Genomic DNA, 18,500 nt, shown 5'->3' with positions numbered 1-18,500 from the left:
TATTTTGGTGTTTTCACTTCATATACACTTCTATATGTTGATACTGCATCAACATACTAAAACAATATCCCGGAAAGAGAACAATAATGCATTTGAATATCAACCGTACTTTCGTTTTGACAAGTGACGACATAAATGATTCGATTTACGATGTGAATCTAAATGTAGTTTTCATGCAGATTCGTTCTTAAGACACAAAGACACTATTTTGTTGTACGGATCATTTCGGCTTAGAGAACTAGGTGAGTAACGTAAAATATCGAATATAATGTATATTTTTATTAACAACTGGTAGCAAGATGAGTCGCAGATAATTGGTCAGTAACCACATTTTAACTAACTCTTTTGACCTGTTAATTCTTTTCAGCTCCACTCAACAGTGAAAAATGCCCATATCACTTTAACCAACCATATCATTTTCCTCTCAACAAAAAGGCAGTAATGGCGTTCCATACATTCGAGTTTTCGTTTCGCTGTTAATTGGGTCTTTCTCCGACAGGGATTTCATTATTTTAGGTATCGGAGTGTTCCCAGCACTCCTACCAATTGACATTACCATAATCACGAAAGTTAATTTTTAATGCTAGCTGCAATGTCCAGCTTAACCGCGTTCGTTGAATAATTTTCAATACGGGAGTGATCGTTTGGTGTGTGTGTGTGGTGTGGGGGAAAGCCGGAGTACTCGATGGAAACCCCACATGTTCGGCATGGTGAATTCCATCCTAACTCACATGCATACCTGAAAGGGAATAGAAACTAAATTAAAAGTTAAACTATAAAAAGCTAGGAGGACAAAGCTCGCGATATTATAAACTATAATTGAATAAATTGGGAAAAACGAATTTCTGTTGCATAAAGGCAACTGTCTACCAATAAGTAATGAAATAATAACGAACATTTTTATTAAGTTTTGAGATCACATTTAGATGGAGAAAGACCAAAAAGATATTTAACATTATATTGAATATTTAACATAACATTACCTTTCGATGATTCCGTACCTTTTTGTCTCTCCTTATTTTTGAAAATGCGAGAGTTGACAGGCGATATTAGTACAAATATCGCGTTTCGCTTGGTGTATCGCGCAAAATATCAAGTATCGCTTCGTGTGTCGTGTGTCGCGGTCTGAAATTAGACCGCGATACACGAGATTCGGATAATATGGGCGATATTTGAAAAATAAAAAAATCGTGTATCTCTTCGTGTCTCGCGCAAAATATCGTGTGTCGATTCGTGTTTGTTTGTCGCCTTTTGAACGAGAGACACGATATTTTGCGCGATACTCAAAGCGACACACGATATTTTGCGCGATACACGAAGCGACACACGTTATTTTGCGCGATACACGAGGCGACACGCGATATTTACCACGATATATCGCCTTTTAAGCTACCTACACAAGGGCGATATTTCGTGGTACATTCTCGCGCGTCGCTTCGTGTATCGCGCAAAATATCGTGTATCGCTTCGTGTGTCGTGTGTGGCCCTTGATAATAGTAGGGCGAGATTATAGGTGGCACACACTGGATTCCGTAAAAAAGGGGATATTTTTACGTCATCAAGCATGTGCATCAAGCATTAACGCAGACTCTCAGCGATATTTATAATAAATGGTTAAAAAATTACTGTAGCACCGTTTAAAAAACGCGAGAGTCGACAGGCGATATAATAACAGCGATTTTAAACAGTACAAATATCGCGTGTCGTTTCGTGTATCGCGCAAAATATCGTGTGTCGCGCAAAATATCGAGTATCGCTTCGTGTGTCGTGTGTCGCGGTCTGAAATTAGACCGCGATACACGAGATTCGGATAATATGGGCGATATTTGAATAATAAAATATCGTGTGTCGCGCAAAAAAGTATGTGTCGCGCAAAATATCGTGTGTCGTTTGTCGCCCTTGATGAAAGAAGGGCGAGATTATAGATGGCACTATCCGGATTCCGTACCAAATACATGCTAAACATCGTCAATGAGGATGTAGTCAATTAGGTCACCAACGTACTAACATTGAGATTTCAGCAATCATATAGTGGGATGTGGAGAAATCGGACATGATATATATCAGTTTATCATTCAGTTTTAGAATGCCGTTTTCGTCGGTATTATTGTATGTAGGTGATCGTTTCGGGAACACAAGTGTACATATAAGTTTAATTTTATTCTGAAGGAACGTTAACGTTTGAAGTATCTTATGTATTTACTATCACTTAATATTCATTGCTGAAAAAAGTCTCGTTTAAAATAAGGCTAAAACCAGAAGTAACAAACACCGATTCTCTGTCCGACAATCACCATAAAATTATTTTTTTGAAGATTGCTGTCTAGAAAACCGTCAATATCGCCAAGGCCATTCTATCATGTTTCGTTCAGACTGTAAGGTATTTCTTCGTTACATCGTTTAATCGATGTAGTGTTTAAGCCTATGCCTCATGCCTATGTTTGCACTAGAACGGGCATTCGCACTCTTGATTGTATACAACTTATATATCATACTTGCAGCACGCCCGTATGCGTGTACAATTGTGTATCATGGTTGTGTTGGAAATAATTGTTTACCTCACATGCTATATATATGCACTTACAAATCTAGCATATACATGCGTTACCAACTCACGAATCATATGGCAAAATCCTTATTACTTTAATGTATTCACTTTTTTATTTATACATTCACATTTGCCATCAACTCTATCATCGTGGGGCATCGATCTATCGAATCTAATTAGGTTTTGTGACACATGTATCCCCCCTATTACATAGACTGTCAGTTAGTGTTTACTCACGTGAAGTCTAGTAACTTCACTCCTCAGAAAGTTATTATTATGAATTGTTAACTATCGGAAGTCTTTGTCCGAGCTAGGCCCAAGTTCAAGTGGATGCGTGTAAATTCCCACCATGGCTATGGCGAAATGGTATCCAGGGTTAACCCTTACAAAGAGTGTCGGTATGAGTAGTCGATTTTGGTACATGAAGGATCGCGAAGAATGTGGGACCAAATAACCATCATTTAGAAATGACGCTTACGCGCGGTGCTATATTAAGTGTATACGGATATAGAGAAAGTTGATGGTCAGGCCCGGTCATTACTTTATGTTGCATCATGAGGTTTCGAAATACATTTGCCCAAATCATCATCTTATCAAAACGACGTGTCGCGCGCAAGAATAATGACCCTCACGTTAAGGTCAATGTCACATTGGTGTATACAGATGCTTAGTTATGTTATTTAGATACCGATTAAATTAGACAAAATAAATCATTGTATAAAAGAATATTTCCATGAAAGGGATGCACGAAATGAGAAAACTTAAAAGCTCGATTGAAAAGTACTTGAAACATATTATATTTAAACCGAGCTCTAGGAAAACAGGGCTTAATGCATGTGCGTGTGTATATTCTTCCATTAACTTCGCGTGTTTATGATTTTTTGTTAAAGAAGTCTCTCCAAACCGAAAATACCCCTGTGGCTGGGTAAAGCTACGCTGGTCAAATATGGCATTAGACCCATTTTCGCATAACGCGGGTAATGTATGTATGATTTCCAGGCTGATCGGACATAATTGATCATATTAAAGGGTCTCAACTACTTAAATCATTATACACCAACTCAAGAGTATTCTTTCTTTTAGAGCCCCAGTTCACTACGATTGTATTACGATCAATTTTCCAACGTGACTCGTTAATTTGTAAAGAAGTTATTTGTTCACTTTGTTATTACACATTCATAAATAAATGTCAAATTGAGGACAGAAAAATGCAGTTCATGTCGCGTCGTTCTTTTTATTTATTTTACTCGAGCTATGTACATTTATACACATTTAGACGTTAACTGATTCAGTTTTCTGAAAGCCATACAGGAAGGAATTTCATGTAAACTCGAAAATCAGCATTGATCGGACGATCATATTTGCGCTGACATTGTTCCAATTGTTCTAGACAGTTTTTTTTTTGTATTATAGGTTTATCTGTGGACAATCTTTACTCCAAAAAAATATACAATTATGAAGTAAAATATAAACCCAATGTTGAATGTCCATTCATAAAACAATTAACGCTCGTTGAGGCGGACAATTCTACAGGAAATATGTTCTCATATATAGATATTTTTATTTCAGAGTTGTACGCGGTACATCGTCTATTAGACACAAAATACCGGTCATTAACGACATATTAATAAGTGGGGGGTTTTGATGACCAGTTTCAATATTATTTTCGTATTTTCTGGTTCTATTTATATCCGATTGTTTCTACGAAGATCAATATGTACGTAGTTATTCAATATAAAAGACATAGAAATCAATACCAATTTAGATTGTACGACAGGAAACTAAAAACGAACAGTTCTGTGACTGTGCGTAAAAAGGACAGTTTATCAAGATGAATTTACAAGATTTTCAGGTATGTTTATGTTAGCATTACCTCTCGCCATATTAGCGTAGGTAAATACTACGAACATTTACCCACAAAATTCAAAAAAATACAACTTTTTTCTTCTTTTTGTTTAACAAGTCTCAGTTTATTTGCAGAACAAATACACGTTTTGGGCAAAATATTAATAAAAAATACGTAAATATGACCTCAAAAATGGACTACTTAACACAAAGCATTTAACATTAATAAATAATTAAATGAATAAGTAAATACATCATTTGTTTATATAAATAGTGTTCTCGTGAAACACGTGAGAAACTAACTAGCAAGGTAATCATTTTGTTTTACATAACATGTTAACTAAATTAAGAACCGTATCTTAATTGTCTCGTGGTTGTATATGTGAACTTGTTTACAGTAAATACAGATCATTTAAGTTTATACTTAATTCTCAAATCTCGATATTGTGTAAATATACTTCAAAAGGGATATTCTCCTTCAGCCACGTAAGTGCGTCACCTTTTTACATTTATGTTTTCTTTAGCATTGTTATTATATCTTCCGATTTCATTTTCTAATGAATAAGCACTAAGTCTAAATCTTGTCAGAGATTGTCAATAATAATTATAATTTTCAACTCGTTTAATGTGGTTGACATAATAATCAAATTTGTTGTTGTATTTGCAATATTCATTCTTACGTCTTTTTAGCCTTTATTTTTAAAACCAATTTTTGAGAGTAAGTATGTTCACGATACAAAAACTTGGGTTTTAAGCTATATATATATATAACCCAAGGTATATATATATATTGACATTTAAGTATCGTCTATATCAGTAATAAACATAACAAATCAGGGTTGTCATTATTAACCGATTGCCGATCGAATTCATCGGTTAAAATCGCTAGAAAATCGGTTGTTTTTCCCGAATCTTTAAAATTGCGATCGGAAGTTTTGATGACGCAAACCGACAATAATTGACGAGGAATAAAAGTTGGTAAAGTAGAGCGACACCCGGTCATTCAGTCAGTCCCTTAACTCCGCCTAAGAACTACTGTTTTCAATGAATTTCTCAGCGAGTGGCCAATATTGATTTTTCCAGCTGTCAATCAATCTTGGTAAGCACGTCAACCAATCAGCGCTCAGGCAGCCGAATACACGCCGACCCCACGTGAAACTGTATCAAATAGCTGTACATTTCACTGATTATTACTGACCGTATTTCAACGAATGTAGCACTGTAGAGCGTAATTCACTAGTTTTTTTGTTAGAGAAAATTTTTCTTCATATTAAAAAATGCTCTTCGATTTTCTACCAAGATAAAAGATATTAGCGACCTCTGTGCTACGAAGTCATTATTCAGCATCTAAATATTTAAGTCCACGCTTTCAACGAGGAAGAATGACGTGATGTTATACATGAAGTCTAATTTTGGCATGATTTTCATCTGTACATGAAAAACACGAGAAATGTGTCTCTGTTGCTAGAATTTTCTTAATTTTCCGTGAATAATGAAATCTGAAAATGATTTCAGATAACACATTTAATTATACGCATTTGAAAACCCTTAAATTAAATAATGCATTTTGTTATACAAATGGTCATAACACATAATATAATAAGTAGGTAAATAACGTGTTTTGAGATTGCCAAACTATGCATACATATAGGTCTACATGCATGAATGACCTGACAAGTTATATCACGATCGGGAATGAAAAGTACTCGGTAAAATTTAAAGAAAGACGCGTTTTTATTTTCAGAAATTAGCTTTCACTTTCGCAAACTTTTCTGAAAGGAGGTACATGTAACAGTTTAGATTGAGTCGTTGATTTGTCGTAATTACTAAATATAAACGGTTCTCAATGCTCTCAAATCGCGTCACCTTATTCACTTATGTTCAATTGGAATTCCCCAATCCCACAATTCAATTTGTATATGCACTTGCGTTAAATGGTGGACGACATTCATCGTCAATATTGGCCGTAATTTGGTTTTGAAAAAAAAAAGAAATCGTAATAATACTGGATTATCGGGTAATGGATAGAATTGGAACATGCAAAGATCTAATAATATAATATGTTTTTACATTGTACAGTATACAAAAAATGTAAAAATCTTAAAATTTTCTGTTCATTTTAGACCTCATTTGAACTTTTTTGGGCTCTGAGAATAGCAGTATTTTGTCCCTAAAATGTCTAGAATTCGTTTTCGGTCGGGGGGCTTCGCCCACCTGACCCCCCGAACAGGGTATTTCCCTGGACCTACAAGGGGGCCTAGGCGGCCCCTTGACCCCCAGCCCAATCGGTTACTATTCCAAAATAATTCTTTGTTTACAATCATAATGACGACCCTGCAAATATTATCAAAGAGGCTAGCCTTTCTTGGCCCGAAATGTTATATCAATCGTTTGTGAGAAGGAATTGTTATCAGCATCTTAAAAGCAGGATTTGACATAACACATTTTGATAGTGTGACTTCATCCTATTAAGCATCTTACAACTAACACCCAACTGAACTACTTTTTCCCACAATGCGTGATGTATAACCGTGTAAAATATATTGGACATGCTCTGTGAAAAGGGGGTTTAATGCATGTGCGTAAAGTGTCGTCCCAGATTAGCCTGTGCAGTCCGCACAGTCTAAACAGGGACGCCACTTTCCTCTTAAACTGGATTTTTGCTTAAACGCGACCTTCTTTAAACAAAAACATATCATAAAAGAGGAATGTGTTGTGCCTAATCATCCCGTGCGGACTGCACAGACTAATCTGTGAGGCACTTTACGCGCATGCATTAAACCCCATTTTCATAGAGCACTGCTCATATGTTCCTTTGTTTAAAAAGGCGCAGTACAGTTTCATTTCATTTGATGAAGCGTGTTTAATTATATAGTGTAGTATAACCATTAATTAAATATATTTTCACTTTTAATCAGTTATAACCAGAACATTACGCAGAAATGATGACAATATTTAAGACATATGTGTTTACACGTGTGGAGCCTCGATAATTAGATGATTTTTTTCACGTTTTTATATATTAGAACAATCAAGCATTCTGCATTACTCTCTTAATAAAGTCCTGTGTAAAAATATAGCTGAAATTTGTAAAGTAGGGAAAAATAAAATCTGTGTAGTCAGTGCAAAAATCGTCAACATTTCCTGTAAGATTTCTTTGTTTGTCTTTACGTAGAGGAAATCTCTTTTATTACTTCTTTCATAGACAAAGAACAATCTAGATTAAAATTGGATTGAACGCTAAATGCCCGCTTCGTATTGTCTGATTCTGTGTGCGCGGCCGATGCATATAGTATCTCTCGCACTGGCAAGTTGATATCACACAAATTATTGACTTTGTTGATACAATTTTCATTTTTGCTAAAGAAAATCCACACACAAACCATTGGAAACAACGTGTGTTTTTTAATTAAAAAAAGTAAGCTCGCCATAAAATCTCTGAAATCCAATTATTGCCGAGGGTGTTGACGAAAATTTAATGGCGGTTAGTGTTAAAGTAGAAATATTTTACTTTGCAAATCAATCAATATTCACTACGATTAACATTAAGCATTATTAAAACGCGTAGTAGTGCATTTTTGGTTATTCTTGAAAGAATTGTTAACAATTACCAGGCAACAACATCGCAAAAGAGTTACTACAGCGTTTTATGATTTCGCAATAAGAATGTATTTGGTGTCATCTTAATATACATGGATTCACCTATTGCCCTACATATCAATCTAAATACGTACTCTAAAGACAATAACCGAATAAGTGATAGTGATAACTGAAGGGTCGTCAAATGTGTGTTAGTGTGTGTGTGTGCGATTTCTCGCAAGAGTTGTCGCCTTTAGACGTATTATAATTGCGATAACGGTCAATAAAGGGGTAAAACGAAATTCGGGACCTCGCCTTAGTCGAATCAAATTGTACCTTTGCCCTTAAACAGCCAGAAAGATAAAACAACGAATGTTACAAGTCTCGCAATAATGTTAGAAAGTAATTTGAAGGAAGACATACATGGGTGGTAACACACTTATATGATATTGTACCAAGCATAACATTTAACTCATTCAGGAATGTGTTTTATCATCTTGTAAGTACCTGTTTTCTCACAAATGGGTGATCTTTGTTTTTAAAACGGTATGTTCTTCTCTAATTATTGAAACGGGTTTGTCAATATAGATGACTCGTTGCACATTACATTTCAATGAGTGTATATGCTGTTTAATTTATTCTTTAGCCATGCATTTAGACAAGTACTTCTCAAACAATAATATACCATAGGCGTATAACGCCTCGCGCCATATACCATCGGGACATTTCCTCGACAGCCTGTCAATTACACGTACATGTATAGACGTTCTGCACGGCTCTGACGTATGTTATCGCTTATATTACACATCATAATAATGTACTCCTTTAATAAAAATAATTTCCGAACATTCTTTCGGAATTTTTATGTTTTTTCAACTGTTTACGCAATTAACGAGGTATCTCGTGTGACGTTATTTTATGACGAAACACAAGTTAAAGATGGACTATCTGAATTTTAGGGACCACACATGGACGTGTATTTTAAAGTAAAATATTTTTAAGAGCATTCGATAAATAAAAAAACGTATTTCGGATTGTGTGTTTGTAATGCATGATTGAAAACTTACATAGGAATAAAATGAACCCATCTAAACAGTCATTCGATTTATTAAATGGCATTTTAGGTCAGGATGAACTTGTTTCCAATTACAGTGTTGTTTAAATTAAATTTAGAGTTATTTTAGTGGTCTTCTGTAATGTTCTTTTGATTAATTTCGCGTATTGTATACAGATGCACTCGATAGGACTGTGTTTATTTGAGAATCCAAATTGAGATTCTTTACATATATGTTCACGTTTAATTATAAATGCGATTTTCCAGAGTGTTTCCAAATATTTTAGACTTGTTTACAAGTGTGATACCTTAATTGTTAGATCAGACAATACCAAACTTCCTCGGACCGACGGACATATCTGACAGATTATGACAAGTTCCGATCGATTTTGCAATTTCGTCGGACGAAAATGTCCGACTCCAAAAAATATAATAAATATCTTTTATAATCATCGTCTGATTCTCCGTGGGATTCCAATATTTGCCATCAAAACATGTAGAGCTAAATACGTTAATACCAGTGTCGTTTTTATGTTTTCGATCTATTTTTGTCCTCCAATAAGAATAGCTCGCACATGTTCGGTTATACGCGTTATTTTCCGAAATAACTCGGATCACGCGATACTATATTCGTAAAATATTCTGAACGAAGAGACGGAATTTGCCGAGTGTGTTCCGATGTATATGAAATACAAACTGTTGCAATTCGGAAATTTCCAAACGGATATTTATAAAGTACTAGTTCCACGCTCATATGTGCATGTCAATTCGCAAAATGCGTGAGCCGGGACCATGAAGCAAGGTGCTCGCATATGTTAGAGGTCAATTGACATGACGCCTTATCTATGATCGCTCCGCCCACTAGAATTGATCCACCAATCAGCGATCGATTAATCGGGCGCACTCGTTAGCAACGACCTGTCCGCCATTTTCTAGACAAGCTACATGTTTAGGTTCTTTTATTCCAACGAGTTTCTTTTGTTTTCCTCTTAAAAAAAACGATTAAAAATGGTTAAACGGTGTCAATGGGGATTATGCAACTCGGACAATCGATATCCTGAAAGATTAGTTGGTGACATTTAATTTATATCGTTTCAAAAGCCGAAAAGAGATCTTGAGAAGTGTAAGAGATGTATAAATACATGCGGTCGTCACCACGAACAACTGAACGTCAACACTGTCAAAGACAATTATAATATATTTTTATCGGATATACTAGCAGATTTAAATAGTTTATGTTATCGATCTGATTATCACATAATATTTCACTTTTTTTAAAATAGTTTTATCAGTTACTAGGTCAGAAGTGAGGTTCATCTACATTACTTAAAGAGAAATAAAACCCAGCATGAAGCCTAATTCATGCTGTGTTTTATTACCCTGATAGTAATGCACTTAATTGACATCATACATGTTATTTGAAGATGACATGTGATATATTATCTTATTAACGGTATCATCACATTTGCACTCATGTGGTGTCACCAATAAACGCTTTTAATCCACACTAGGAGCTCGAATGCCTAGATCTCATTTTTTAAACGAGTTTCGTTTATTTTGTTCGGATTAAAAAACGGAAATGAAATATGGCAAAAACGGTGTAAAAAGGGTTAATGCAACTCTGACATTTGGTATCCAGAAAGATAAGTTAGATGAATTAAATTTATACCATTTCCAACGCGGCAATGCGGTCTTGACAAGAGCGAGTGGAAGCTTCAAGAATTACCGAGATCCCCTTTATAGAACATTAATTTATTTCACAAACTTGAAATGCAATATAAGCAATAACTAAGCATTATTAAGTATGTATTATGTCACGTGTGCATGTAAAATAATTGAGAATTTTGGTACCCAATTCGTGTAACTTTACGAAATCCCCGTTAAAAATCGCGTTTCTGTGTGAGTCAGAAACAAGTGAAAACCATTTTGTTTTTATTTTAATAAAGACTTATCGATAAATGCTATTGTAAAAGAGATATTATTACTGATATTAGTTAACGAATAAATGCGGTAACTTCGGGAAAGTCGGTACCTGCGCGAGCGTCTGATATTGGTAGCCTTATTAATTTATAATAGCCTGACCGTATTCCATTTCGTAAAACGCTAATTTTATATCAGACAATGTCCAAACGTACTGTGTTGTTTTTGCGCTTTAAATTATAGTGATTGATAAATGTCCCATAAGCAATGTTTAATATGATTAATATCACTTTTATACGCAATAACATGTCGGATTGAGGAACCCACCCGGCGTCAGAAAGCGCGTAAAACTTCACCGAATTCCCAGTTATAAAGCGCTATTTCGTGTCAAATACACGGGTAGGGGGGGGAATGTATCGGTAATAATTTTGTTAATAACACGGGAAAATACCGGTGAAGTGTTAATTTATTGCAAATACCACCATTACACGTAATAACGGGTTCGATTTCGGTAAGCGCGCAAGCGTTTGAGAGCGTGTTTAATGTACCGATTTACCCGTTATAAATAGCTGATGTTCTCTTTAATCGTATTTTTTTTTTCATTTGCAGAATAACTAAATGGCATCAACCCCTTTACAAGTTTAATATGGTGTTAAACAAGTCCATAAAATCATCCGGTATATCGCGTAAATCTATATGCAGTCTATAGGCAAAGAAGCCATTTTGGTGTTAGCTAGTCTAGGTTTTCTTCCCGTTGAGCCACGTGATTAAGTGGGCGGAGCGATCACTGATAAGGCGTCATGTCAATTGTCTTCAATGGTAACAGCATTGCGAAGCGAAAATAACGTTGACGTATAATTGTTTTCAGGTGATTTCGTTTTCAAAATATTGTTGTCTTCTTTCCAAAAAACTATTTCACAACTAATTTTATTGTCTTTATATTTTTTGTATTGTGAGATTTGCCATATATGCTGAGGTTTCTTACCAAAGTATTACCTGGTACTGATACTATAATATTGAGAATATTGGCAAAACAAATTTGTCGAGACTCAAGTGTTTAATCATCTAATAATTGAAGGTACCTCAGATGAGCAGGAGACTGCTGAATCTGATAATGTCGTAGACTTTGACGCAGAAACTCAACAAATCAATTATCAATACTGTAAAGTTGACGAGAGTGATTACTGTTCAGATTTTCAGGAGGAAGGAGACAATGAGAAGAAGATAATCAATTATTTGAATTCCAATCTCTATTCCGATATCTGATAATATCTAGTAATATATAGTAACATACTTGTTTTATGATATTCCTAGATAGAACATACTTGATATATGTTATTATGATATAAATAAATACTATGTGTAACCGTCATTTCATTTTGTGTTTTCTCTCTTTTTGTTTGGTCTGACAAACACTCATCCGGTCTGACAGAATTTGTCAATTCGTCAGACCGAATGTCTGACATCAATCTTGAAGTTTGGTATTGTCTATTAGATCGAATATTCGCTTCGCCATTTTTATGGATCGGAACAAAAGCGCTTTTTACACAAAGAGCTGGATAAATTCCTGTGCTAAAATATAGCGTGAAATATATGCAAGATAGTGCACAACATCTTGGCAATCAATGAAAAAAACTTCAACAATTTCTGTAAGATCACTTCTTTTATGTCTTAAAGTGATATTATGGGCATTTTTCACTGTTGAATTGAGTTGAAAAGAATTAACAGGTCAAAAGTATAAGTTAAAATGTGGTTACTGACCAATTATCTGCAACTCATATTACATATTTTACGTGACCCACCCAGTCCTGTAAGCCGAAATAATCCGTAAAACAAAATGGTGTCATTGTGTCGTATAAACGAATCTGCACTAAAACTAAATTTAGGTTCATACTGTACATGCGTGATCAGTTGTCAAACGAAAGTACGGTTGGTATTCAATTGCATTATTTTTCTCTTTCTGGGATATTGTTTTAGTATGTTGATGCTGCATTAACAAATATAAGTGTATATGAAGTGAAAACACCAAAAATAAACAACGGTTGCGATAAACACCTATAAACTGTTAGATGCCCATAATATCACTTTAACATAGAGTACCGGAATATCACTTCAAATTACAATTAGGCAAACAACATTTATTGAAAAATTATAATCCTGAACAACTTATAAACATTATGTGTTGAACATTGCTGACAGTTTGCTTTTCTGTGTTTTTTTTTTATAATTCATACATATAAATCTTTTTGAACATATTTATTTCGGATATATTTTTTATATACTTCAAGAACTCACGCGAGTTACATTTACTCAGTGCGCACACTTAGTTGTTGTTTTTTCATTGTAATACGCAGTTTAACTGTGCGCTTCACCAATACTTACTTCTAGCCTTCAAAATTGTACCCGATTAGCATCTCTATTTCCTAAAGTAAACAATGTTTTGTTTTTATATAAAAATAATTTTACTAGTTTACAATCAGTATTAACACATTCATTTCCTTTAAATGAGGTGTTTTTCGGAGTGACGGAGTGAATGATTCACCATATAATGAATAAGTCTACCATGTATCCTATAGATAAAGGAATTATATCCCTTTAATTGTTTATAAAAAGACTGTAAAACATCGTAAATACGGTAAGATCTTGCAGTAGTTTCTCATTCACATCAATGTTGTTGTTATCTTCCCATACTATTTTTCATCATAAACACATGTATCGGGACAAGATAGATTAGTCGAATACTTACTAAATTATATCAATTTAGTCAATCATTCTACAATTCGAGTAAGTCAAGAATAGTCATGCCATTTAATAACGAAAACTACGCACGTTAATCGCGAGTTACGACGACATCACCGGTCTGTTTAAATCCCCTTATTGAATTGGATATTTATTTACCGGGGGTATTTTAAAATCAAATTTACTGGAGAAAAGATAAATTCGTATAAGTTCAAATCGTCAGATGGGAAATAAAACTTAATTAAATATTTATCCGTTTCAGTAGCAATAAACGATTCCTTAATCTTTATGCAAATGCAACATAGCTCATTGAAATTAACAAGTTCAATGTGACCCGAACATGTTTTCTCATAACAGATTATTAACACTAATCTGCAACTTTAAGCTGTCTTATTAAACAAAGAAATGTAAGTTAATCATAGTCATGAGAAAATTTATTATTCTCTATTATCAAAAATACCATAAAATACCATAATATCCCCCTTATAATTATAAATAACAACTTAACAATTTATTTCCTTATAAATAATAAGACATCGACGAACTAGGATAGGGTGTTTGTATTTGAAACGGCTTTCGAATTTCGAACAAAATAAAAAGAGAATACAAATTAGTAGTGACAATAATAAAACACAATTATGCCTTTATTTTTGAACCCCTCCACTTTCTAATAAACCATTTGAATAGTCTTTTTACTGTAAAAGACCAAGTTGCAAACATTTGTAAAAATATACAAGCTAACCGCCTTCAACAAACGGTCTACTTACCACACAAGCTAACTGCTTTTAAAAACTGAATACACACACCGAATGGCTTTAACAAATTAGTTCAAAAAAAAGAAAAAAAGGTCAACTTACCACCCAAGCCAATTGGCGTTACACATCAGGCCAACTGGCCTTAAACAAAGCGGTTCACTGCCCACAAAACATGCACACATAAGAAACCAACAAGTAGCTTAATACAACTTATACATAATTCATATTACTAACAGTTTCTATTCATTTTATAATAATAAATAACGCCTTTTACAGGTGCTACCAACAGCACATCCTTTAAGTCACTGATATAATGCTTTATTACTTTCCTCATAAACCTTAATTCATTGACAACGATAATCTGTCTTTTAAAGAATCTGTGACATAACTGTCTTTCTTGGACACAAATTTCCATCTAGCATGTCTTTGCCACAGTCGCCCCACAGCTTTGTTATTAACACTAATTGATGCACCACTATCATGAAATGAATGAAGCCCATATTTAGAAGAAAAATAGCTAAATTAAAGTCATAATGCCTTTCATTTCCAGTTTTGGAAAAAGAAAGAGAATTACCAAGCCAGACCTTCTCTTCTGGAATTCTCTGCAGACCATTCTGCTTCCAACCGGAAATTATTCCGTATGTCGAAAAATTTATTGTACAAAAGGATGTGAATTTCAGCCATCAGCACGTTTTTTACAGTTGTAGCGAATTTTATAAATTTGGATAACTTATATCCAGTGGGTTATCCTTTGGTTATCTTCACTTTAAGGATATCGTTTGGGTTAGCGATTGCATAAATAAGATATCCGAACAACTGCATGTTTTTATTAAGTTTTGTGTCAGATTTAGCAAAGGTATTTGACTTACGTTATCTTTATCCGAATAAGGTTATCTTTTGGATTGGCTTAAGTTATAAGTATTTATACAATTGGCTACTGTCCTCCGTGCTTTCTTGCTCCTTCTCAGTGCCGGCTTACCCATAAGGCAGGGTATGCAACTCTAAGGGGCCCAATGAGACCGTGACGACTTGACAAAGTCAATTACTTTATATCAATTTTATGTTCCGTTTGAAGGCTTTACATTGTCTTACCAAGTCACAAGCATTTATTATTTGCAAAAAAACGTATTGTTTTGCTGGTTATTTGCTTTTCAAAATGTCACTTTATAGCTATAAAATGACATTGCCAAATTTTATGTTTTGCCAGCCTTGCGCTGGCAGGCTTATTTAAAGAAGTGTAATCGACTTGACACTCGCGTTCTAGTAGACACTGGGCCGATTAGGGGCCGGGGCTTGGGCCCAAAAAGTGTCACTGTCTATGGGCCTTCACGGTGCTAATCCGGCACTGCTCCATCTCCTTAAATTATGCCCGTCAAACACACCTCGAATTGCGAATCAATAGATTTGCAAATCATATAAACCCCCTAAACGAGAAACCCGTGCATTTTTCGCGCTAAAGCCTAATGGAGAAACCCTTGCATTTTCGTGCCTTAACATTACCGTGCTTCCTCTTTAAAAAACTGTATGATACCAATACGATACCGTATTTTTCAAACCGATAATAATATCATATATTTCTATATAGAAATAAACGTTTGTTCATTATGCCATGGACATGGTTATTCTTAATATTCTCCAACGTACTCTGGTACCGAAAAGAGCGGTTTACATTAGCTGTTGGTGGTTCGTCGCGTTAAGGCATATCCGATTGCGTTGCTGGTGCCTGGATTAACGCGGCGGTATCTCTGGTCCGAGATCTGGGGTTGAATTATCGACCGTGTATGCCTTAAATTTGATTTATAGTCTGTCGCAGATCAAAGATGAGCGCGTATATCCGCCACGGGCATGTCACATGTATGGTTGACAGTTGAATTTCACGTGTGAATTCGTCACTTACGCGTTTTTCGACTAATGTTGTTTGGTCCATCACTTTCTGTTTAATAGTCAATTTATCTTGGAAATAAATGGGATAACGAGTGGTCGCTTAGAGCCCGCTACGTAGTTTCTAATTCTGTGTGCGCGGTCGATGCGTATGGCATCTCTAGCATCGGGCATTACCTGGTCGATTTCACAGTATTCATGGATTTCGTTGATGCAATTTTCATTTTTGCGAGCATCGAATATATTTTCCTAGTTGAAGTTTAAGAAGAGTTTATTATTTTTCATTAATGGATCTTTCAAGTGTACAACTTCGCCGGAAAGTTACGAATTATCGGTCCTTTTTGTAAATGCGTTCTACATTTGTTCCAACTGTAATGTGCTGATCTGTCATTTCCGTTGAAAGTTCCGTGTGTTTTTCATGCCTTGTTAGCAATCAGATGTACGACTTAATATGGTTTAAAGTTGACTTTATTAGTTGACTTCATTTTGTGGCATAAGTCATACAAGTTCAATCCTTCGTCTTTTTTTGCGATCAGTAGCCACATGCTTACCTATAATTTCTAAGAAAAAGACCCCATATGTTGAATATGAATTGTAAGTAATATGCGTATGAAATAAAATGAGGTAATGGCATCGAGAGGTCAGTTTCTTGTTGGAAAGGCATATTGCAATATTGAGTCAAAAAGCTATGGTAGAGAAAATCAACACAAAAACCATATAGGCGCACAATGTATTTTTAAGAGAAAGAAATGATAACTAACTCTTCGTCAATTCATTAAAACCCAGTTGTTGCTGAGGATTAAGACACATATTTAATAGCGGTTTAATTCAAATGGAAAGCAGTTTTTTTGTCGAATCAATCTCTCTTCACTTATTTATATATATATATATCATATATAAACGCTTGGTATAGTGTATTTTGTGATTACAATGTAATCCCAAAACACATATATATAAATATAAATTATCTTCCAAAAGCACACTTTAGTTTGTACGTTTCGGAAAAAGCCACGGCTACAGTTTTTAATTGTTTATGATGTCGCGAGTAGGGTCTATTTGGTGTCATCTTATACATGGATGCACCTATCGCCCCTTTGTGCCACTGGGAATGCGTAATCTAAAGAGGATAAGGGCTAGTGATAAGTTAAAGGTCATCATTCAGGAGGTTTGTATGCGATTTCTGTTCGAACTAGCCTTTAGACGAAGGATACTATAGTTGTGATACTGGTTAGTAAGGGGGTACCACACATTAACATAATTTGCTTTCTGTTTTCGAGGCCCCGGTTTTGTCGAATCAAAAAGTACTTGTGTCATAAGAACAACGGATGTTATAAGTATTGAAATAATGAAGGAAAGTAATTGTAAGGTAAGAGACACATGCATATTAAACACATGTATATTATTTAAACAAATAATATTCTGCGCATGGCAACAATTAACATCAATTAATTCCAGAAGAGGTTTTGTTAAAACATGTATTCGTATAAATGGGTGACCTTTGCTTTAAAACTTTTTTTTTTCTTCTCTAATTATCGAGACGTATATAAATGCATATGACTCGTGGCATATTAAACTAAATGCGCGTATATTCTGTCCAATTTATAATTCAGTCATGTATGTGTTATATTTGACATTGTTGTGACGCGTTTGGAAAATACAAATATGGAATATATGTTCCGTATTAGTGCTCATTTTTTACGTATTTGGATAAACTTGCATGTATGGAAGTGTGGGCTATTGTGTGAACACATATGCGTCGCTATAAAACGATAGTAACGTCATGAATTATTGTCTTAAACTTCAATATAATATAATAGGTATTTTCCGAATCTGCATAACTTTGGGAATTGCCATCTAATCTTTGCGTGAAAATTTTTAAACCGTGACCCATTTTATCCACCTATGGTATTTTGCTTTAAAATAATAACGGTTAAAGGGGCCTTTTCACAGATTTTGGCATGTTTTTAAGTTTGTCATTAAATGCTTTATATTGATATATGTAAACATTGGATACAAAAAGCTCTAGTAAAAAGTCAAGAATAAAATTTTAAAAAGAAAAAAAGGTAACCCTCAGCAGAGCTCGAACCACTGACCCCTGCAGTCCTGGAGTAAAAAGTCTACCACTTAGACTACTCGACCATTCTTTCGAATGCAATAACAGATGTATTTTATACTTTAT

General features: G+C 34.8%; 1 protein-coding gene across 5 annotated transcripts in view; it reads left to right on the top strand.

Annotated features, from left to right (window-relative positions):
- LOC127871723 (solute carrier organic anion transporter family member 4A1-like) overlaps window positions 1-18,500 on the top strand; it is a 51,488-nt gene that overhangs the window by 16,885 nt on the left and 16,103 nt on the right. The window contains exon 1 of one of the 5 annotated variants that reach the window (XM_052414870.1): window positions 146-242. The exons of 2 other annotated variants lie outside the window; for them this stretch is intronic. Coding sequence is in view for 1 of the 3 variants with exons in the window: in XM_052414866.1 (XP_052270826.1) it covers window positions 4,380-4,400 (21 nt within the window). In the remaining 2 variants the exon portion in view is untranslated. Of the gene's footprint in view, window positions 1-145; window positions 243-4,252; window positions 4,401-4,758; window positions 4,880-18,500 lie in introns of those variants that run through there. 2 more of the 5 variants (XM_052414866.1, XM_052414871.1) reach the window with 2 other exon arrangements.

The sequence above is a fragment of the Dreissena polymorpha genome, chromosome 3, assembly GCF_020536995.1.
Source record: "Dreissena polymorpha isolate Duluth1 chromosome 3, UMN_Dpol_1.0, whole genome shotgun sequence".
NCBI lineage: Eukaryota > Metazoa > Mollusca > Bivalvia > Myida > Dreissenidae > Dreissena > Dreissena polymorpha.
This window is presented reverse-complemented; position numbering and strand designations above follow the sequence as displayed.